The following is a 25103-nucleotide window of genomic DNA, read 5'->3' on the forward strand; positions in this document are numbered from 1 at the left end:
TTAGATGTGCAATCAAGGCCGTAGCCAGGATTTTGTTCGGGGGGGATATTTTTTTCAGAGGGAGGGGTTGTAAAAAAAGAACTTTGAAAAACGCATCAAAGTTTGCTTATGTCCATTTTTGTTACGTTTTGACCTGTCGGACAAGAAGGGTTAACCCCCCCCCCCCCCTCTAGATCTGTCCTTCTGTGCAAAAAGCTTCACTAAATATTGCCAAAATTGACAAATACGAGGTGTACACGGGATGAGCAAGATTGTCCAGTCTTATTAATTCTTCAGACAACTCTAATTTTCTTACCCTATATTCTCTAAAAATAAGTTGCTTCATGTTGCTCCTTTTCAGATTAGATCTGATTTTTCTCCCTATTTGATGGAGAAAATTCTTTTTATTAGATGGCTGTCGTAATAGCAAGCTTTCTCAGGCAAAATCTGGACATCCCATTAGACTCAGACTGTATGTTTTGTTGAAGAAACGCATTGCAGTAGGGAAGCCAGAGGGAGAGGAATTGGTTTTATGGGGAAATAATTTTTGCTGCGACACTATCTGATCTAACAAGATTTTCTGAGACAGAGAGAGCAAGCCTTTTCTATACATAAAAGTGAAGACGTTAAGACTTAGCACAGAAATTACCGTGTATGTGAGGCAGGTGCTCCCCCTGATCCTTTTTGCTTAAGATTAAATTATGCTTTAAAGGATGTAGACCATGTTTTGAAACGTGTACTCTTTAGAAACGGCAAAACTATCAGTCCAGTTTTGTTTTTGAGAATAGAAAAATTGAAAAGCAAGTACTTAGCAACATACAACACCTAATAAAGCCCAATTAACTTTGAATAATGAGAGGAAAACCGCGTGTGAGATTACTCTTGGAACTAGTATCTTTTTGTGCCAAAGAATGTGAATTTTTTTGACTGCTTAAAAAGGACACTAGCCCCGCGTTCAATACAGTATTTTATAAACGATTGCAATTGATTTTTTTCACTGATAGCCAAGACCGTATCCAGGATTTTTTGTCCAGAAGAGGGGGTTTGCAAAAAAAAACTTTAAAAACACATTAAAACTTTATTTAGGTACTTGTATAATATACGCCCTACCTAATATTCTTCGTCTAAGTAGAGCCATTTCTCTGACGCTCAATCCTAATGAAATATACCAAAGTAAGATAAAAGAAAATAATACTTTAAGAACAAATTTGAGCTATATATTTGCTCATTAGGGGCCCAAAGTAACTTGGCCCTCTATTTTCCCTTGGAAAGAGTTGCAAACAAATCTGACTCGTTTGGAGGTTACTACATACAACGAGAATCAATATATACAAGCTTACCACTTGCCGAGTGCCGGGGCTCGTATCCAAATCGGCTTCAGTCTTTTTTCCTTAACTAACGTATTGACATTTCTGGCCACTAAAAACAACCTATAAAGGTAAAAAGAACGTAATTTTACAAAAACGCTATTTCTAATTTAAGGTCATTTAAAATATTTAAGGGGCTAGTTGACGAAAATGAAGCACAGCTAAATATGATTAGGAAACTAGTGAAAGTGAGAATCGCAACAGCTAAAGAAAAGACCTCAGTATGAAAAGACATATCAGTAGGGGAACACGGGGTGGAACGGGGTACTATCTTTAAAAGGATTTTTAGTAATTTGAAGGAGTCAATATAAAAGGGTACAAAATTTCATAAAAGTACCTTGTATTGTTGTAAACAAAGTTTCAAACTCATATTATAAAAAGTGAACACAATTATTATTTATTTAATTAAAATATAAAAAAATGTCAAATACCCCGTTCTGCCCCGTATCCGGGGCAGAACAGGGTGGTAGGTAAAGCAGCATATCTAACTAAGTAAAACTGTTATTGGGCTTTTTATTTATTTTGATTAAGGGAACGACTCTATTTAAACATATTCTTTCATCGAATTAATCTGATTATGATTAATTAAATTAATAAATTAATCTGATTAATAAAAATAAAACTGTAACTTCGCTTTTTTCCATTTTGCTTAAGCCAACAAAACTCGTTTAAACATATTCTTTCATGAAATTAATCTCATTCGGAATTACAAAATTCACATACAAGGATAGCTTCATTGTCCTCGCTATCAATTCCTGCAACAGGAATTGTATATCTATAAGATATTGGAAATATCTATAAGATATTGGAACTTCATACTTTTTTGTTTTGTAACTATTGAAAGAGCCTTATAAACAGACTGTCAAATTGAAAAATAAATGCATCAACTTCTAGCCAAATTCCGTTTATAAAAATAATTTATAGCGGCATAACGAATTGGGCTTTGCATAACAGAGATATAAGATTGATCTAAGCTATAAGTCCGAATTGGAAACAGCCAATTTCCCTCTCCCAATTCTTGCATTTGGATGTGTTTACTTTCCACTCATGGTCATTTAGGGTTTATTAGCGAATGATTCTAAGAAATGGAACGCTAATCACAACCAAAATCTACGCAATCACTGTACGATTGTATTAAAAAGCACAGATTCCACAAAAGGCACTTATCTTCCACCAAAATTGATTTGGTATTTATCTCTTAGCCAGTACACACACGAGAATTTGGATCTATAAAATCAGACAAAAACTGATTTATTGCTGTTTGTATATGGAGACTATTAGCTTCGGCTCAGTGGAAAACTACATTGTAGTTATATTTTAATAAATATTTAGTTTGTATTCTGGTTAGGTTACATTTTGCATGCAGCCCCGGTATATTTAACCCTCAACTCCAATAATGTGCAAATATACAGCCCAAATAAGCAAACATTTTAGCATTATTTTCAATTTCAGAGGTCCCTACCGTAACTATTAGGAATGTATAAGCGAACTTTGGTAAAAAAATGCACACTAATGCCGCTTGATTAAATAATATCAAACATGACTGTTGAGTTGCTGTACACAAAACAGAAAATAAGTTATTGGCAATAGTGTCCAGCAACAGTAATAGTGTCCAGTCATTTCAATTGTCGAACTACACAGTTCACACATGGGCTTCAGACTGGTCCATTAGTGTCTTTTTGGTTCGATCACTGTAACACTGTCCGTACTCCTTGACAACTAGCAACAGGAACTGTTTCTGTTCTTCAGACGTTGTGTGCACTTTTTTTTATAGTCATCCATCAGTGCAGCACTACGTTCGGCAATGTCATTGATTACCCTCATGCTGTGCACTATATTTTTAACTGCCTGGTAGTCTTCGTCATCTGACCACAAATCAATGGTCTTAGTTAGGAATGATGAAGGCAGTCCGGTAATGCTAAAGAATCTGTTGGTATTCTGCATGACAAAGTTTTCTAACTTCTTCTCCCCCAGTGTCAATGGGTCCACTGTTATTCTCTTCAAAGAGTGCTCTGCTCCTGATGTTTGCAGAGCTGTAACCATATGATGTTTGGTGTCATTTGATACATTGTCATCAAAGAAGGCGAGGGCCACCAATTCCTCTGATAATTACCGTAGGTGTCGTTCATGGCAGTTTTTGATATCGATTCCGATATGTTCTTTTAGCTGTAGATATCCTTGAGAAGTTGGAGGTCAATGCGAGGGGCTGATGGTGCTGACGATACCTGAAACCATGCTCTCACGTAGATGATCACAGTGAATTGACAAATATCAGGAATAGCCTTTTCTTGATTTTTCGTGAGTTTGAACTGACTTCTGAACATCCAGATCTTTAGCGCGTAGATGGCCTTTGCCATCCACCTTGCTTGATGCAGCCCAGCTGGAACTCTGAACGAGATTCGCTTAGATGACGTGCCACCGACGAATATGATTGTCAAGTCTAAAAGGTCACGGTAGTCATCACGGGGTTGATACACTAGTGTCTGCATCTCAGCAAATGCTATGCTATCTGTGACGACATATGAAACAGCTGTAAACACGCACTCGTCTGATGAAGCAGTCTGTAAGTCTGCTCTGTCAATAAACTGCCAGGTGTTCTTAAACCGGTTGAAAATGGTTATCTCTGGGTCTTTGCTAGGACCAGCGCAATCAAGAACCACTGCTTGTAAGACTATTTCTAGGATATGATGTCGACAAGCAAACCAAAGCATGTCCTTGTCAAGTTTTTGTTCCAGAAGGATGCAAACACCATTTCTTGGACCGGAATTGACAGATGTAGTGTCAAAACACATGCACTTAACATTATCTGTAATGTTCCAAGCCACAGCTGCTTCAAAAACTGCTGCCGCAGAAGCTTGGCCAGTTCCCCAGGCTAGCTTTGGAACGCCAAGAAGCTGATCTACACCTGCTCCGGAGACCAAAATTGGAAGGCGATCGACAATATGTCTGGTGCAGGTTGCAGACTCTGCAGACTCCATCCTCTAGGAGTTTTCCATCCCAGTGAATAGTTAGAGGAACTGTTGGTTTAAACTTCTGTCTTAGATTTTTGGCTATTATCTGGCGCCGCTGTGATCCTGTCATCCTGTCGCGATTGACATTGTATTCAGCAGGATCATGACCAATGTGTTGCAGAGTCGGAACAAGAAGTAATGCAGCACTTCTGTCACTAACTTTAGCCACATCCAGACAGGCTGACATTTTGTCATCCAATATGCTTACTCGTCCTCTTTTTTGACGTTTTGCTGAAGTTGACGGTTTTATATCTTCTGTTTCGGGGTCTTTATTTTTTTTTACCTATTTTGCTGTCAGTATCGCTCTCAGATGAGAATTCTAGTGTCACTCTTTTCTCTTGTTTTTCTTTCTTGCCTCTCCTTCTCAATTCTTATGTCATGGTACCCTTTCCTTTTCTGAGATGATGAACTTTTTCTTTCTAAAACCTTGTCGACACTGCCCATCTTTCCATGGCGTCCTGGTTCCCGCTGCGCTAACAGAAACTCACGGTCTTCTTGAATACGTATCATTTCCATTGCGTTAGCCTGGGCAATGTCAAACAAAATTTCCAGGCCCACTTTCCACTATTCTTCCTTCTTTTTCAGTGTCTCAGAACGCTTAGCTTTGTTCTCTATATTTCTCTTCGGGTTGCCATACTCCTTAAAAAGACACTGAATTTTGTTTACCACATGTTTTTTGAGCCTCGTTGGAATGTGTGCCTTTGCCCAAACTGCAAGAACGTCATTGGCTGTGGAATGTGCCGCTTTACAGACTGTCTTGTTCGTCACTTGCCTGTAGTGATAGAATAGCGCCATAATATTGCATCAGTACTGTCACTTGTACAAACCATGCAGTCCATGCTGTCACCCATTGCTGTATCAGTGTCAATGTGTCTGCAACAAAGTATCAGATTAATAAGATTACCTGTATCAGTATGAAGCATAATTAATATATTGCAGTTCATAAACCTAATAAAAACCTGAAATTTGCATTTTCGCTCACATTGCATACAACAAAAATGGTGTCTTGCGTTGAAATACATTGTGGGAATCCTACCGATCAATAAGTAAATAAGTCCAGGAGTTCAGAAATCTACCATGCTTTACTATAGTGTAGTGTTGACTGTTGATAAGTTGAAAACTGTGCAAGACATGCAGCATTGAGCAATGAACAATGAGCATGCAGTAACCACAAATTTTAACCTCTGGTAGGGACCTCTTAATGTCAATATATTAGGCTTTTTTTTTGATTCTGTGGTATTTTAACAATAGAAACAAGACTAGGGGGTACCTGCTGAAGAAATTCCTACTTTGAATAATAAGGACCACCCTAATATATATATATATATATATATATATATATATATATATATATATATATATATATATATATATATATATATATATATATATATATATATATATATATATATATATATATATATATATATATATATATATATATATATATATATATATATATATATATATATATATATATATATATATATATATATATATATATATATATATATATATATATGTATATATATATATATATATATATATATATATATATATATATATATATATATATATATATGTGTGTATATATATATATATATATATATGTGTGTATATATATATATATATATATATATATATATATATATATATATATATATATATATATATATATATATACATATACATATATATATACTATCTTTATATGTGAGTCATAACTGTATATTTCAGTTTTCGAAAACGGCTCCATATTTTTTCCGGAAAAATTGGTATCTTGGGATATTGTCGCATAAAAAAAACGATCTAGATAGGTCAAGTCTGGGAAAATTCGTTCAGAGCACTAATTTTGGTTTTTGAAAATGACGTCATGTATTGCAAAGGACGTCATGTAATAAAAATACTTCATGACATCATATGATGTCATTTATATCTGGGTTGCAGCGGTAGATAGCAACCTAGGAAACTTACCCCTATATAGGAAACTTACCGTCTCTTGGCTTGAACAAAGAGAAAAGTATATTAGCTTGAAAATAAAAAAAGGAGCTGAAACCACTATATTCTCCGTATATGACATATTTTTTTCTCTCTCTTTCTCCTCAGATAGCTTGGCACTGTGAGTCATGATTGTGTGTTTTAGTTCTCGAAAACAGCTCCATATTTTTTTTCGGAAAATTGGCATCCTGGGATATTCTCGAATATAAAAAAAAACTAGGTCAGGATCTAAACTAGGATCTAAATAGGTCAGAAGTCTGGGAAAATTTGTTAAGAGCGTTAATTTTAGTTTTTGAAAATGACGCCATGTAGTAAAAATTGCAATGACGGTATGCACCTAATGCACTTCATGACATCATATCATGACGTCATATATTGTAAATAACGTCATGTAATAAAAAATACTTCATGACAGCATATGACGTCATTCATATCTGGGTTACAGCGGTAGCTAGCAACATAGGAAACTTACCCCTATATAGGAAACTTACCGTCTCTTGTCTTGAACAAAGATACAAATATATTGGCTTGAAAAAAAAGTGGCTGAAACCACGGTATTCTGAGTATACGACATTTTTTTTCTCTCTTTCTCCTCAGATAGCTTGGCATTGGAACATCATACAGAGCTGTTTAATGGCTAATTTTGAACGAAGTTGATGTGGTTAAAAATCCTTTTGTAATTAAAAAATTATAAATTGGCATCCTGATATATTCTGGCCAAAAAAACAATTTAGGTAGGTCAGAAGTTTAAGATAATTCGTTAAGAGCCATAATTTTGGAAAAAAAAGTATTTATGTGAGTCAAATCATTTTTACATACATCAGAATTGCAACGACGTTGTCACACTTGTCATACTTATGAGGAAAAATTGAACATTTTCAGGTATGGGAGAAGTACATTAAATTGCATAAAAGAGCAAAAAACTGTTAATTGCAAAAATATTTGTATATATTTTTACAAGGAATTAACAATAATTTTAAAACCTTAAAAAAGAAAACCAAAAGTTTGAAGCTTAGTAGAAATCGTTATTAGAAATCGGACTTGCTGTAATAATCAAATATTTTTGAATGGATTCAGATGAAAAGACATTAGATTGCCTAAAGAACAAAAAACTGGTATAGCGATGATGATCGGGTTTCGGATTTTGACATGGATATTGTCGCCAATGCTTACCATACCTTTGAAAATAAAAATATGGACGATATAATAAAATTGTTGGAAGAAAAAGAAGTGTTTGTCCCACCACCTGAACAATTAAAAGAAACAAAGGTTCGGCGATATGTCTTTCATAATGACAAAAGACAAGGCAAAAGAAGAAGTTTTTGTCCCACCACCTGTACAATTAAACAAAAAACTGGTATAGCGATGATGATCGGGTTTCGGATTTTGACATGGATATTGTCGCCAATGCTTACCATACCTTTGAAAATAAAAATATGGACGATATAATAAAATTGTTGGAAGAAAAAGAAGTGTTTTTCCCACTACCTGAACAATTAAAAGAAACAAGGTTCGGCGATATGTCTTTCATAATGACAAAAGACAAGGCAAAAGAAGAAGTTTTGTCCCACCACCTGAACAATTAAAAGAAACAAAGATGGTAGTCAATGCCTTCCATACTCTTGAAAATCTATATAGAAGCCTGCCGAGTGCCGGGGCCCGGCGGCGAAGCCGCCGGTCCCCCGTTCTCTCTCTCTCTCTCTATCTCTCTCTCTCTTTATATATATATATATAAAGAGAGAGATATATATATATCTATCTCTATATATATATCTCTATCTTTATATATATATCTCTTTATATTTATATATATATATATATATATATATATATATATATATATATATATATATATATATATATATATATATATATATATATATATATATAACACCGGGAGTCCGGCAGCTTTGCCGCCGGGCCCCTGCACTCTTCACGCGGCAGGCTTCTTTATATGGATTCTTATTGTTGCTTGTCATCTAAGTGCAGACAATTTGAGCCTTTTCTTGATGTCATGACGTCCAAATAGACCTTTAATTAGAAGTAGTACCTTCATAAAATTACCTTTTTTTTTATTGGATCTTTAACTTTTGCCTCAGCTTGTCTTTTGTCATTATGAAAGACATATCGCCGAACCTTTATTTCTTTTAATTGTTCAGATGGCGTGAGAAAAACTTTTTTTCTTCCAACGATTTAGCTTGTCCAAATTTTGATTTTCAAAGGTATGGTAGGCATTAATGACCACCCTTTTTTCTTTTAATCGTTCAGGTGGTGGGACAAAAACTTCTTCTTTCGCCTCGGCTTGTCTTTTGTCATTAATGAAAGACATATCGCCGAACCTTTGTTTCTTTTAATTGTTCAGGTGGTGGGACAAATACTTCTTTTTCTTCCAACGATTTATTTAGTCTAGGTTTTTGATTTTCAAAGGTATGGTAGGCATTGATGACATTATCCATATCAAAATCCAAAACCCAATCATCAGCGCTATCATTTTCAATTTGTTTTGTTTGTTTTAACTCGGTTTGTCTTTCGTCATTATGAAATACATATCGCCGAATCTTTGTTTTTTTTAACAAAGGTATGGTGGGCATTGATGACCTTATCCATTTCAAAATCCAAAAGCCAGTCATCATAGCTATCATTTTCAATTTTGACCCGTTTTGATTCTTGCTCTCCAGGTTGATTTTCATTGACTCGCTCACATGTTCGGTCTCGCATGTCACGTTTTTGGATTTTGATTACTTCAGATAATTTAGCAATGGCCATTTCTTTAGCTGCCTTTATTGGTGTTGTCGCAATTGATGGTCCAAGTTATCGATTTTCACATCTAATCACGTTTGGTAGTTTAGGTGTTGGTTCCAAAGAATCATCATTTATAGTAAAAGCAACTGCAAATTTTCGTTTTTTGGGCCTTAAGCACTCGGTACGCGGCACGCTTCTATACATGGATGGTCTTTACGCAATTAAGTTTCTTTTCATAATGCAGTCTATTCAAAGATATTTGATATCTGCGTGCATGCGAAAGGCTTCTTTATATAGATTTTCATAGTCGCTCGTCTTCAAACTGTAGAAAATTTGGTGTAGTTTCATACTGCAGTCTTTCCAAAAATATATGATTATTAAAGCAAGTCCGATTTCTAACAACGATATCTACTAAACTTCAAACTTTAAGGTTTATTTTTTAAGGTTTTTGAATTGTTGTAATCTCTTGTTAAAATATATATAAATATTTTTACAATTACAAGTTTTTTTGCTCTTAATGCAATTCAATGTTTTTTCATACTGCACTCTATTCAAAGATATTTGATTACTACAGCAAGTCCGATTTTTTACAACGATTTCTACTAAGCTTCAAAATTTTGGTTTTCTTTTTTTTGCAACAAATATTTTTGCAACCAGCTTTTTGTTCTTTAGGCAATTTAATGTCTTTTCTAACTGAATCTATTCAAAAATATTTGATTATTACAGCAAGTCCGATTACTAACAACGATTTCTACTAAGCTTCAAACTTTGGGTTTTATTTTTTAAGGTTTTGGAATTGTTGTAACCCCTTGTCAAAGTATATACAAAATATTTGGGCAATTACCAGTTTTTTGCTCTTTAGGCAATTTAGTGTCTTTTCATTTAGTGTCTTTTCAAAGATATTTGATTATTAAGCAAGTTCAATTTCTAACAACAATTTCTACTAAGCTTCAAACTTTTGGTTTTATTTTTTAAGGTTTTTGAATTGTTGTAATCCCTTGTTAAAATATATACAAGTATTTTTGAAAATACCAGTTTTTGGTTCTTTAGGCAATTTAACGTCTTTTAATACTGTTTCTATAGACAGATATTTGATTATTACAGTTTTTTTTTCTTCCAAAATTAACGTTCTTAATGAATTTTCCCAGACTTTTGACCTATCTAGATCGTTTTTTTTTATGCAAGAATATCCCAAGATAGTAGTTTTCCCGAACAAATATGGAGCCGTTTTCGAGAACAGAAATATACAATTATTACTCAGATATAAAGATAGTATATATATCCTATCTGTCTCCCAAGCGTCTCAGTTGTTTCAACCCCGTACCTGTGGATCCAAATTCTCGAGTCTGTTCTCGCTAACAGATAAGTACCATTGGTTTATTAATAGTTCTGAGCTTGCTGATCGCAAATCCGAGTCTAATATCATGACTAGTTGAATTATTTGTGATACAGTTGAAATAGTTCTTTAATTGTTTTATTGTATGTTCTATTATAGCAGCCTACCATTCACTACAAATCATGGTAAAGCGACACAACGAAAGAAACGTATGAGTACTTTTTTATGTCTATACACGATGAGCCTTAATTTGAAAACTGCTAACTGTACGAAACCAGGCCATCTGTTATTGCTCTCTCTTAAATGAAGCAAAAACACTGTTATAATTATCTACGTATTCTATCTTGGACTTATTCCAATGTTTCCTGACAAGAAAACTCCCTAGATATTCTGCTCTTGGTGCATTGGACTCTATCGATCTATCAACTCCTTTCATTGGCTATCACTGGCTTCTTTTATCTTTTCTGTGGTATCTAGTTTGGAGCCTATGGTCGAAACGAGGCCAGGAAAAGATGATTGTTCCACATCGCACAATCTTAATAAAGGATTTAGCTTGTGATCCTAGCTTTAGTTTTGCTGTTATATGCACTAGAGGCACAATCAGGGCTATTAGACGTCGGCAAATCTTTGGATTGAATTTTTAAATGATCAAAAAGATTTTTGTTTTCCAATTATGATAGCAGCGTTGGATGCAACCTGATAAAGAACGAGTACAATTAAATAATGACTTTAAAACCTATAACAGGCAAACACATTGAATGGATTGGGAGCTCTGTCCCCTCCCCCAGTAAACTGTTTGCTGGCGCTTTACAGAAACTAACACATTTTTGTATAGAACGTGAAAACCATCAGTAATTCCTGGATGGTCGATAAAATGTTTGTGCAATTTTTGCCTTTTTTAAGCTTTCGATTTCGTTCTTTACATTGCATTACTAAGCTTGCTATTTAATTTCTGTTCTTTTTCCATCTATATATATATATATATATATATATATATATATATATATATATATATATATATATATATATATATATATATATATATATATATATATATATAATATATATATATATATATATATATATATATATATATATATATATATATATATATATATATATATATATATATATATATATATATATATATATATATATATATATATATATATATATATATATATATATATATATATATATATATATATATATATATATATATATATATATATATATATATATATATATATATATATATATATATATATATATATATATATATATATATATATATATATTATATATATATATATATATTTCATGTTTCTCCCATAAAGGAAAGTTCGGTCGGATTTTTGAGGGCTAACCCTTTAGCTTCGATACGGAATTGCCATTTTTGCTCTACTGCAAGCGAGTAGCTAAGTATTTAAATAACTTATTTTTGTTTATTTCTTGCGTTAATGTTAGGAAACCCAATTAGAAATGTTACGCAATAAAAACACGCACGTATGGTTTTTTTTTATCGTATGCTAAAAAGTACAAAATACTTAAAATCAAATAGTAAAAACAAAGAAACTTGGGATATGACATCATGATAAAAAGCAGATTGTTTTATTGAATCGAGATGAACTTAGGACTGAACCTTGTTTAGTGTCTTACCGAGCAGCGATAATGATGCTAAAGTGGTAATCAAACCACAACCATATGGACACATTTCATCACCAATCGAATAGGAGGCCACAGAGAAAAGGGTCGGCTCCATTTCTCGACAGAAAAAGGATTGTCTGCATATGTTTGATATGTTTGACACATTCAAAATCAGGTTTCTAAAATGGGAGGCTGAAAACCTCTGGTAACGGGTTTTCAACCGTGGTAATATCAGTGGCACAGTTTTATTCGGGAGTTTTGAGCTATACTGAAATGGTAGCTACCGTATTATTCCTGTATCAGCTTCAAATAACAATTTTTTCTCACTAAAATGTGGTTTTTATTTTTCGGTTTCTATCAGCTAGGATTGGCTCTTTAAGAGACTCTCACATTTTTTCAACGGTAATTAAAAACATAAATTGGCCGCGTTCGTCTTTCACTAGGTTGCAGTGATAGCTACAACCACCATCTTGTATACGAAAACACAGCTTTTGTAAAAAAATTATTTTATTTTACGAATAGTTTTTTCTTTCTTACACAAACGATTAGACGTGGCGATTTCCTATAAAATGAGCCATTAATTATCTCTCTATGGTGTCCTGATAGCCCGCTAGCCCTGGTGACAAAAAAAAGAAAAAGAAAAAAGAGGGAGACATATCAGTGTTACAAATACCAAAAAGTGATTTTCCTTGTTTTTGAAGATGGGGGACTGTAATTCTCCCGGTTACGGTTTTAGACCATGCTGATTCCAATGGTGTAGTTTTCTTTTAGATCAGACGCCAATTGCAAGGAACATTGTTTTTTTTTCAAATCCACAAAAGTTTTCTTTTTGTTATAAACTATTATTATGAATCACGAATTTCATTCTGAATCACGGTCAGATGGCAACTTTTTTTTTCTTTGCGCATTTTTTTTTTCTAAACGCGTTTTTTAACTTTTGGCTACTATGGCCTGTGATTCGTCTTTTGATAGGTTGCAGCTACAGCCGCAACCATGATTGCAGCTATTGTTGCAACCAATATATATGTCACATTTCTGTTTGTTTCTGTTATTGATAAACAATGTTTGTTTCAGATTCACTGTTTGTTTCTGTTATTGAGCAATAACAGATGCATGTTTCTGTTCCCGTAACTATTCCGTTTCTGATTCCTATTACTGTATATCCGAAAAGAAAGCCAAAAATTAGAATCCAAAATAATTTTGTATATCTTTACATATAATACAATCGAAATGAAAAAAAAGTCTCAATCTAAAATGAACAACAATAAAACAGATGATATTTAGCTTCTTCTGAGTCTTCTGAGTGGTGTGATGCATGTTTCCATTTCCTGTTCCGTTTCTGATTCCTGTTACTGTATATCTGAAAAACAAAATAAAAAAACTATAAATGCAAAATTGTTTCGCATATCTTAACATGTAATGTAATCGAAATGAAAAGAAAAATCTCAATCTAAAAATTTAGCAGCTAGCTCTTTATCTCTAGAGTACTTTGATGATGTTTAGTGCTTATCAACTAAGTGCTGACTTCTTAGTTGAAAAATAATGGAAACAAATTCGTCACATTCTACTTTGAGAAATTCATCATTGCTGAGGAACAGGTGCCGAGAATTTCAAACTATAGTGCACTCCATTTATGAAAAGAATTTCCATCAGACTTTCCGTGCAAAGCCTCAACCAATCCAACAGCACTCTTATTTTATGCAATCGGGAAGACAAATTTTGTTGGATGACATCCCAAATGCGTATTTGATGCTGGAAAAAGTTAGCAAATTGGTTCGAAAAAAGTCCTTATTTGATAACAGTTCCAATGAGGTAGATTCACTGTGTAGCCAATTAAAGACTAATATTACTTCTATCAAGGAGAAGGTAAGAGATCTTGATGATAAACGAAAACTCAGTAGTCGTGGGAACGATAAAGTTTTATTACATGCTGTCATCAGTCTAGAGAAACACTTGCAGAATATATCAACCGAATTTCTGGACGTTTTGAATATAAAGAACAAAAACATGATATTTCTAAATGATAGGAGAAGAAAGTTTAGTGACCCTCGTTTCGACCCAAGGTATTCTTGGCAAGGTTTTCCGCAAGGTTCTGTTTTGGTTGCAGATGAAAAGGCTTCCTTAGTCAAGTTCGCTTCTTCGTCTCCCAATTATATAGCAATTCCAATGGAAGCCATGCTTTCTAGCCGATATGATCAAACACAGATGCTGGTAGAAACTGGTCAAACTAATGAGTATTTGTCCTCTAGACTTGAGGAAGTTAAACATATTGAAAGAACTATTGTCGAAATGGGACAAATCACGCAACAGATGGCAGGCTTAATTCAGATGCAAGGGGACACGATGCTGAGGATTGAAATAGGTATCGACGAAACTAATGCCAACATAGAAAGCGGAAACAAAGAGCTTCAAAAAAAAATGCGTTCAGTGTCTAGCAGTAGGGGCTTGTTAGTAAAGTCTTTCGCCGTTATAGGTGTCTTTTTAGTACTTTTTTGCATTGTTCTGCGGTAAATCTATTGTAAAGACTGCAGGATAGTTGGTATTTCTTTGTGTTTGGTTTTCCTTTTCATGTCATATTATTTACCTTTCCTCTCACCAGGGATTCTTCAAACCCATACAATATAAACAAGAAAAGATATTGTTTATGGGAAAGCGATTAGCTCTACAATATTCAAGATTTCTTTTCAGTTTCATTTCTTCTTTAACTACCAAGCTTAACTCATGAAGAAGTCAAAACTCGTAGATATTGAATTTATTGGCATAAATCAGGTTTACGTTTTCTGGACAGTGCAAAGTGTGGCGGCACCCTTTGTTCCGCTTCTTTGACAAAATTGTTAAGATACTTATGATGCTTTTTCTCCCCTCTTGACTAAAAGCTATTGGTGCTAACCCCTCGAAATTTTAAGATGGTATTCAAAAGAGGTTTTTTCTTCAAGAAAAATGATTACACTATCCTAAAACATGGCCTCAAGGTTTAAATGTTTACCGTCTACAAACCAATGTTGTGTTACCGTGCCCCAAAACATAAAACCCGTCATTTTTTGGTATCTATTAATGATAAGAATAAGATGGGTCCGGAAACAAAATTTTCTTAGCTTCAAATGTTTCTAGGGGTTCACCCCCCCGACAATACCCCCGTTGGCAATACTTCCCCCGCCCCGGCAAATACATCCTCGCTGAAAGGAAAGTATTCCCAAAAATTTACTCCCCTCTGAAAATTCCCCCAGACGACCTCCTCCCCATTCAGGAAACTCCTCCGCAAAAATGTCCGTTTGTTTCCCAATAACAAATACTATCTGTAAGCAATGTACGTACAAATTACAAAACCGCAAAAGGCACTTAATTTCCACAATGAAGTTCTCTGATTTTTTTGTAGTTTCGGAGGGAGGGATATTCTTTAAAGAGTGCATTTTAATGCCAAAGCATCCCTGCTCTCATTTAGCCATCAGATAAATACAGAATTAGTTCCAAGGGAGACACGAGGGGGGGAGTGGAGGTACAAATTTATGTATGGTTTCCAGGACCGAAACCAGGATTTTGTTTGGGGAAGGGGAATTTGGGGGGGGGGGGTTGAAAAAACTTAAAAACGCATCGAAAATGTGAACTTAATATCTACTCCCTTATGCTTTCTGGGAATATTTCTGGTCTATGCTGTTATTATGAAAGTAAAGAGTAACATTAAACCACAAAATGAGCAGAGTTATTCCGTGTAGGAGAGGGACTGTCCCTTCCTTATCTACACCTCCACTTCATGGTCGCAGAAATTTCGGAGGATGCTCATTAAATCAGAAATTGAGAGTTTTAGTCTGTTTTTTGTAAGTCGAGAGTAATTGGAGACCAACCAGCCTCAGGGGGGGAGGGGTGCAGTATTTTCCAGGGGGTATTTTCCGAAGGAGGATCTTCTGCGAGAGGTATTTTCGGGGGGGGGGTAAACGCCGGCAACCCTGATGGATTGCAGAAACCATTAAAATGTACTAAGTATAAGTTATGAAGACAAATGGAGGCCTTGGCTAAATGAAAAGATTGTGCCGGATTTTAAGGAAGATTAAAATCATTTTGATCTTTTTGTATTCTCAACTCGGAACTCTCATTATACTATGGTGGTATCTTAAATCTAAAGGCATTTATTGTTCGTAGCATCATAGGGACGTAACGCTTGCTTTTTGAGATTAAGAGTGGGCTTGTTGATGACCCTTGCTTCGCTCAGACAAGATCGTAAGCTTGGGGCTTCGGCCCTAGTGAATGAGTCACGTCACATATCGCAAATCGTTAATGTCAATTTACTGGACATTTGACAAATATGTCCTTTCTACTTTGTTTACAAAAAAGCTGATCAGCCTTTGTTTCTTTTTGTGTCAACTACAGTATATTCACAGTATAATAGATATAAAAAACATTTTAAAAATCGTTTTCAAAATGGGCTTTACACAACATAGATATCATTGATCGAAGTTATAAATTCGAATTCGAAACATCCAACACCCCTTTCCCAATTCGCGCATTTGTATGTGTTTACTTTCCACTCATCATTTAGAGTTTATTAGCGAATGATTCTAAGTAATGGAATGCAAAAAAAAAAAAAAAAAATCCATAAAATCACTGTAGGCTTGTCTTGAAAAGCACAGATTCCACAAAAGGCACTTAGCTTCCATCAAAATTGGTTTATTAAGAGCTCCGGACTTTTCTGATCGCAAATCTGAGGCTAATATCGTGCTTCAGACATCCAAACTCAAAATATTAGAAACACAGCTTATTGATGCTGGGTGTTCTTGAAATAATCCGGGGAAGTTCAATATGCAGAATTTGGTGCCCTAAGCGGGTTCCATAGACTTCTAATCCCACCTTCAGCTTTCTATATGTATGTCAGTTAAACCTCTTTTGACTCATGAAATTTTTTAAACCAAGTTTTGTTCATTTTTCATTCCTTTATAATATAGTATATTTGCCTACACACGGGGAAAGGCCTATGACTTTTGCTTAGTCGGAATAGTTAAAGAGTAATCACGAGGAATCAGGCAGCGAGGTCAGTCAAATGGCACCATACCTTAGATAAGAAACTTCTCAAAAATGTTATATTATTGGTGTTATAAAATGTGTTATCATCATGGATATGACAATTTAGTTTTTATCGAAAATTATTTAATATTTCAGTTACTATGGGCTCCGGTTCGTTCATTACTAATAATAATATTTACTGTTTTTCCTTACTTTTTTTCCATAAGACTTGATGTCATCGATAGTTTTTAAAGATGTACTAGCTTTCGGATTGGTTCTGTAGGTCTTGTGAAAGTATTGTTGACCTTAACACTGATTTTAACGTATTATTTGGCTGTCCTTATAACTAACATCGTAATATATGTTTTACTTTTACGTTGTTTAGGGTTGTAACCTACGATTATGACGTCATTCATATCTTGCTTACGAAATGCAGTTTTTTGTTTTCTTAAAAATTGATTTTATTTTAAATATTGTTTTTTCTTAATTAGAAAAGCGAGTTGATGTAGCAAATTCGTTTAAAATGAATCAATGCAGCAATTTCGTTTAAAATGAACCCTTAAACAGCTCTATGATGTTCCAATGTCCCGCTAGCAGTAGAGGAAAAAAACGGATAAAAGAAAAAAAAGATGCCTCCCATGCAAAAAGTGGCGTTCCTTGTTTTTCAAGCCAATGGATTTTCCTTGCTGTTCAAGCCAAGGGACTGTAAATTTCCTGGACATGGTTTTGGGCCAAGGCGATTCCAATGGTGTACTTTTTGTTTTGATCCTACGCCTCACTTCGGGATTTCAGGTTATTTTTTGGTTAATATGGGCCGCGTTCGTCTTTTACTAGATTGCAGCTGTCGCTACAACCAGGGTACATATCCCACACAGGAGTGGATGCGTATCCAGGATCGTATCCCACAGCTGGATCTACTAAAGAACGAACCTCAAGGAACCAGACAGCAGAGTCAGTCGAATATTATATGATATGCTAGTGAAGTAACTTTTCAAAAGATATGTTTGTGTTATGTTATCTTGTCAAAAGATACCTGTGTTATATCATCTTGTATATGAAGATGCAGCTTTTGTCAAAAGTTAGATTGTATTTTCATAGTACGTTTTTAATGCTTACAAAAGGCCCTAGATATAGCAATTTTCTTTAAATTTACCCTTAAACAGCTCTCTGCATGTTCCAGTGCCCCACTAGCGGCAAATAAATAATAAAAAAAGAGGACGCTTCAGTGCTACCCGTGCAAACAAGTAATTTTCCTTTTTTTTTTTTTTTTTTTTAAACTTTAACTGTTTATTTGAATAATTAAACATAACAAAAAACATATACCCCCAACAGAGATCAAAGCGCTTAAAATTGGTGAAAAAACAAAAAAAACAAAACAAAAAAAAAGTTTTATCATCATAACAAAAAAGAGAGAAAAAAAAAAACCTGGTTAAAGAAAAAAACAAAAAACATAACAAACATAAAGAAAACAAACGCTGGACAAGTGAGGCACGGAAGGCTATCCCAACATGGGTAACAAATATAAACAAAAAAAAAAATAATAATAATAAAAAAAAAATTTCTATTCCACCATCACAGGTCAATACATAATTTTAATATTTTCTTCCTTAGAACTGATATTTGCCGAAAAGATGCCTCAATTTGAATTCTATCTTTCAGCCTATATTTATTTGAAATAAATGGTATTTGGTATCTAATTGAAAATCTAGATCTTTCACAATTAACAAAGGGAATTCGATATGTTCCAGAACACCTAAGAGCCGAAGGAGGGGGCAGAATCAACAGAGATTTTTCATAAAAATAACTACTAGGATCTTGTATTTTAAAATGCCATATTGATATATTAAGTTCTCTTATATGTTTCAGATCTAATAAATTCAAGAAAAGAAATAATGTTTCATTTTTCGATGCATCTCTAAGTTTTGATGGACGATGTAAAAAATTTCCAAGTATTCTCACTGCTTTATTTTGAAGGATCTGTAGGGGTTTTATATGCGTCCAATAAGCATTTAAATAAATAATTGTGCAATAATTTAAATAAGGAGCAATCAAAGAATGATAAATTATTTTTAAAATTGAAAATGGAAAAACATGTTGCAAACAATACATAGACCCAATATTTTGCGAAAGTTTCACCCTTAAATGATCAATATGAGTTTGAAATGACAAAAGGGGATCAATAAAAACTCCTAAATAACGATATGATTGAACTCTACGTATTTTATGCTCACCAACTTGAAGCTCCTGACATGAAATTTTTTAGTAGCACGTTTTGAATGACCAAAAACCATAAATTCAGTCTTCTTAAAATTCGGTACTAAATAATTAGAAACAAACCATCGATTAACTGAACTAACAGTGTTAAACAAATTTTGAATTAATGTAGATGAATCCTTCGCTTTAACAGAAACAGCTGTGTCATCTGCAAATAAAATTGCAAGACCATTATTTCCCTGCAAACATCGTGGAAGATCATTAATATACATCAAAAATAAAAGCGGACCTAATACCGATCCTTGTGGGACACCAATATCTTCAAGATCATTTAAACTAGACAAATGTCCATCAACATCTACCACGATTTTACGTCCATAAAGGTATGATCTTATTATATCTAGTCCTTTCCCTCTTATACCGGAATTTTCCATTTTATCAAAAAGAATTTCATGGTTTAAAGTGTCAAATGCTTTTTTAACATCATAAAAAACAGTATATACATGATAATTACTATCTAAGCAGTCATTTATTTCTAATACAAGAGCTGCAACTGCTTGTTCCGTCGAATGGCCTGCCCTAAATCCAAAGTGATATTTGGTAAAAAAATTTATTTTATCTAGATAATTAGTAATCCTTCCTTTTAGAATTTTTTCCAATACTTTAGACAATGGTGATAAAATTGCAATAGGACGATAATTATTTTTATCAGATTTATCTCCTTTTTTATGCAATGGTATTACACGTGCAATTTTCCATCTTTTAGGAAATGTACCTGAGAAAATACATAAATTTAAAATATGAAGCAATGGTTCAAAAATTACACCTGCAATATTCTTTAGCAAATTAGTTGAAAGTTCATCATATCCCAATGAATTACCATTTTTTAAATTCTTAATGACCTTTTGAAATTCTGCAAAAGTAACCGGGGCCATAAATATGCTCGTATCTTCAGTGGGCGGTAGATATTTTTTATGCGACCTTGGGGAAGAAAGGTCAACTTATCCTGAAACAACAGATGATCCAATACTAGCACAATATTCACTAAACTTCTTAGCAACAGCTTGTGGTCCTCTAAATTCTTTACCATTAATATAAAATAGCACTTCAGGGTGTAACAACTTTTTATTTCTTCCAATCTTATCTTTAATCAAACTCCAAGTTTTTCAAGGGGAATCCGAATTTCGAAAAGATTTTTCATAATAAAATCTTTCACTTACTTTAAGGATCCTTACCAGCATATTCTTATAATTTTTAAAACGCGTTATATTTAGTTCCGTGGGATATTTTATTCTAATTTTATATAAACGATTTTTCTCATTAATAGATCTCAAAAGTGATTCATTTATCCAAGGTTTTTTTGGGGTAAGTTTCTTTCCTCTCGGGCTCTTATATGGGCAAAAAAGATCAAGCTTTTCATTCATAATATAATAAAATTTATCTAATGATTGGTTCGGATCCTTCTCATCAATTACAGGACTCCAATCAACATCACCAGGCCCTTTTTTTTAACCTTAACACATTTTTATGGGAAAAATCTCTACGCTTGGTTTGATTTTTTTTATTATGCGGAAAATTTATAAGAAAATCAGACATAATTATACAGTGGTCAGATGAATCATCAGGAATAATAAATGTATTAACAGCACTATAAGGTGAAAAAATATTATCAATAAGTGAAAATGATGTATCAGCTATTCTAGAGGGCACAAAACATACGGGGTTTAGTCCATAAGATAGTGGGCCCTCCAAAAACTGCAAAGTATTTCTATCTATTCTATTCTGATCTGCAGATAGGAGTTTCATTAAATCAATATTAAAATCACCCATAACTAAATAAGGAGTATTAAGACTAGCTAATTTATCCAACATACTTTCAAAATGATTTTTAAATTCTATCTGGCTGGATGACGGAGTACAGTAAATAACTGCAATTAAAAACTTCCGATTATTTGGAAAAGAGCATTCAACTACACAAGATTCAAAAATCATTTCAATATTCATTGGCAAAAAATCAATCCTTATACGTGCTGGTATGCAATTTTTAATCAAAATACCTAGACCCCCTTGTTTTTGTCTTTTCCGACCGATGTGAAAAAATTGGTTATCTTTTACATGTATATTTTCAATTGAAAAATCATCTAAAAAAGTTTCACATAGGCCTAATATATCTGTATCTGAATCCGACAAAAAAGTTTCAATCACATCCTGCGCAGTCCTCCAACCCCGGCAATTCCAAAACGACATCCTACTTGTATTTACATTTTTTCTTACCAGCTCATTCATAAATATATATTGATTTTTTGGGATATCAAAATTACTAGAAGTATCTTCATCATCACCAGCTACAATAGTTTGAAAAATTGACTGAAATGAAAGAGACTTCCGCTCAAATTCTTTTAACCTTGATGATGGAATTTCACGATTATCTCTATCCATTATCAAATATTAATTCCACGTTAAGAGAAACCACACCATGCCCCAAAAGACCAGTAAACCATAATAAAAAATAACAATTAAAAAAACAAAAAAAATAATCTCCATTCCAAGTCGTTTTCCCTCAGTACGACTAATCTGCGCAACTTTTAATTTAACCTCTATGTGGATCTAAACAAAAAAAAAAAAGGAAAAAAAAATAAAAATAATAATAATAATAATACACCTTATATAAACTAAACATAAAAAAAAACACTTTCAATTTAAATGTTTTCATTCATATTACTTGGGCACATGAACTATTACTGCAACCCACGACATTACGACATTTGAACATCGACAGGGAATATAACAGGCACTTCCCTTCGGGTGTTGGAAAATTTTTTATGAAAATCGTCAATCTCCGGTATGGCATCATTGAATGTATATTTGGTAATCGAGCCGTCTGGTCTTTTCACTAGCAGATTCGGCTGAAACCCCTTCGAAATCCAGGCATCACATCCATGATCTTTTCGTAATTTGTCACGTTTCACTAGAAGCAGCTTTCGCACTTTACAGATTTCAGTTGGGACATCATCGCTGATGAACAGGTTGCTGTTGTTTCCAGGGAATGTCTTATCCTTAAGCTTGCTAGCGTTCTTCAATATGGCAAACTTATCGTCTTTTTTATTCAGTGTCACCTTCAAAAATTTACGGTTGCTATCATAATGCGTAACTGTGAAATTTACTTCGGGCATTTCCAGCCCGTGACGAACTACCTCTGTGAATAGAACTTGAGCGTGGTTATTATCCTTACAAGCTGCGTTCCATATAATGACATTATTTTCTAGCTTTGCAGCTTCCATTCTCACAATCCGAAACATATAATCTTCATTTTTCCTTCTTAACTCCATTATTTCATCCGTGCAAGTTTTTATTTGCATTTTGAGGCTAGAGGTTTCATTCTCAACCTTTCCAATTTTCGATTCAGTATTGTTTATCTTATTCGTTTGTAGCGATTGTTCTTTTTCCAAGTTATCCACCCTTGCGGTAAGAGTTCCTAATTGATTGTTGATATTGTCCAACTTATTTCCATTTTCTTTCACAACATCAAGAATTTGCTTAAAATCCGCAGCTAGTATCGATATTTCCGGTTTCGAGCTAGAACTGAGTCCTGAGGTGTCAAATGAACTGTCCATGCCTTCTCGCTTAGCATTTTTCCTTTTACGTCCCATCTAATCACAAATATATCAATAATCCTTGATATAATATTGTCACATAAATTCACGCCACACAGAGGTCTTAACTACATCTTATTCTATCGAGAGCATTGAATGATGAATAATAATCTTTATTATTGCCAAACTGGAATACCTCACTTGGATATCTTATGAAATTAATTTGCCTAATTTGCCAAATCTCTCCAGATAAACGATTATCCTGCTGTTATTATCCGCAAAAAAAAAAATTTTTCATTAACACTTGAAATCACGCAATAGCTAGGTTAGGATGCAAACGAAACTACCTGTATGGATGCATTCAGGTAAATTTAATTTCGTAACAATGAAATCACTATCTGAATAGTTCAAATTATAATCCTTTTTAAACTGGTTTAGCTCTTCACACTTTGAACTTGGTTTGACAATGTTAATAAAATATCCAATTTATGAGAGGTCCGTTCACTTTGAACTCTGAATCAATACTTGTTGTTGAAGAAGATTTTAGTCTTCTCGAAAACAAATTTGTCTTGTCTAAGATTTGGACCTAAGCTACCACCGCCACAGGCAAGTGGCCTTACCACTGTGCTTATTAAGTCTTTCCCAATAATGTTCGTTTTATACTTTCTGCTGTTCCCAATCATCCGTTTATTTTGTTTTATTTATACAAGGGGAAGTATACACACAAAAAATAATATGGAGTTAGTAACAATTCATAATGCTTGATCGATTAGTTTTGGATTGAATCGCACATATATACACAACGACACATACCCGATTTTAAACAACTTTTGACAGGTATAAGAAAAACAAAACTATCCAAACGTTTTAATCTGGAAGGTCGTTGAATAATTAACTATTGACATAAGAAAGAAAATGGAATACACAAATGCTTAAATCCAAAATCCTTTAATAATCAACTATCATGGGTGCAGCGAGCCCCCGACCTTGAACCACAAGGAAAACCAGTTTGATGGGTAGCACTGGTGTGCCCTGTTTTTTTTTTTTTTTTTTTTTTTTCTTAGCCGCTAGAGGGGCACTAGAATTTCACAGAGAGCTGTTTAAGAAAGCATTTAAAAGCTAATTTGCATACCTGATCCCTTTTTATCAATTTGACCAGATAACGCCATCCAAAATATAACACCGTCCAAAAAGTGTACTCTGATGTCGTTTCCGGAATGGAAAGGCTGAGAAGAATGAAAAGGGTACTATCATAATCTCTATGGTTGAAAATTCTAAACCTGAAATTTAAAATTTCACTCTTCTATGGGGCCCCCTTCCTAGCCCCCTCAGTATTTTTCATAAATCTTCTACTGACTAACAGAACTAGCAGACTACTTCAACGTCATACAGAGCTATTTAAGGGCTCATTTAGCTAGTTTTTATATCTAATCCCTTGTTATAACTTCAACTTGATAACGCCATCCTAAATCACCATAATAATAATATCATCATAATTAAATATCATCATCATAAATAATAGCATTAAAAAGTGCTCTTTGCCTACCATTTCCGGAATGGAAAAGCTGACAAGAATGAGAAGGCACTATCATAATCTCCATGGTTGAAAACCGTACATCTGGTGTTTACAATCCTCTCTCTTGTATATTCCTCCCCGTGGGTTGACTATATGGCCCATGTGTATCCCCCGTGGCTGACTAGCAGTAATAGAATCTTGAAGTTCTATCTTCAAGCTCCATCTTGAAGTTCCATGTGGCCCCGAAAAGGGTATTTTTTTGTGCAATTTCTGGAGTAGTACGGGGTGCGCCATACAAATCGAATGGTCGAAAACTAATAAACAAAGGTTTACAATCTCTCCTTTTTAGCGCTACCCTCTCAGCCCATGTAGCAACCTAGTAAAGAGCAAATCCTGTGTAAAATCCGCTAAAAGTTCTTCAAATAAAAGTAAAGAGCTACATTAAACCTGTAACGTGGATAAACAAGGTCAAACAGCAATTCAGGTGCAAAACGAACATGCATCAGTATCGATAAATAAATGGAACCTAAAATGAACAGAAACTACAATAAATAACTAAGTCAAACTAAAAACGAATACAAACTAACACAAAGAGGAGTAGGTCTTCGGTTTTCCAAATGCACTTTATATTCCATTTAGGACAGAATTTTGTAAGAAAGGTGTTTTTCTTTAACTAGCCCTTATCCTTTATATCCCTTGGACTCT

The 25103-nt window shown here is 34.0% G+C and overlaps 2 protein-coding genes and 1 long non-coding RNA gene across 3 annotated transcripts in view; 2 read left to right on the top strand and 1 right to left on the bottom strand.

Annotated features, from left to right (window-relative positions):
- Positions 1 to 25103, top strand: part of Appl (amyloid-beta-like protein) — a 167535-nt gene that overhangs the window by 30331 nt on the left and 112101 nt on the right. The gene's annotated exons all lie outside the window — the stretch shown is intronic.
- Positions 13263 to 23375, bottom strand: LOC148950031 (uncharacterized). Its single transcript, XR_016141978.1, has 2 exons — positions 23230 to 23375; positions 13263 to 13440 (listed from the first exon to the last, which is right to left on the bottom strand). It is a non-coding gene; the product is annotated as an uncharacterized LOC148950031 (long non-coding RNA).
- On the top strand, positions 13623 to 14591 carry LOC148950032 (syntaxin-5-like). The gene has a single exon (XM_089091414.1). It carries the CDS (start codon positions 13623 to 13625, stop codon positions 14589 to 14591), a length of 969 nt encoding a protein of 322 aa, XP_088947540.1.

Source organism: Artemia sp. Qi Xiang Cuo, chromosome 7, assembly GCF_049724085.1.
Source record: "Artemia sp. Qi Xiang Cuo chromosome 7, ASM4972408v1, whole genome shotgun sequence".
NCBI lineage: Eukaryota > Metazoa > Arthropoda > Branchiopoda > Anostraca > Artemiidae > Artemia > Artemia sp. Qi Xiang Cuo.

Coding starts and splice junctions, on each gene's coding strand:
- LOC148950032 (XM_089091414.1), top strand. CDS start 13,623: ATGGAAACAAATTCGTCACATTCTACTTTGAGAAATTCATCATTGCTG.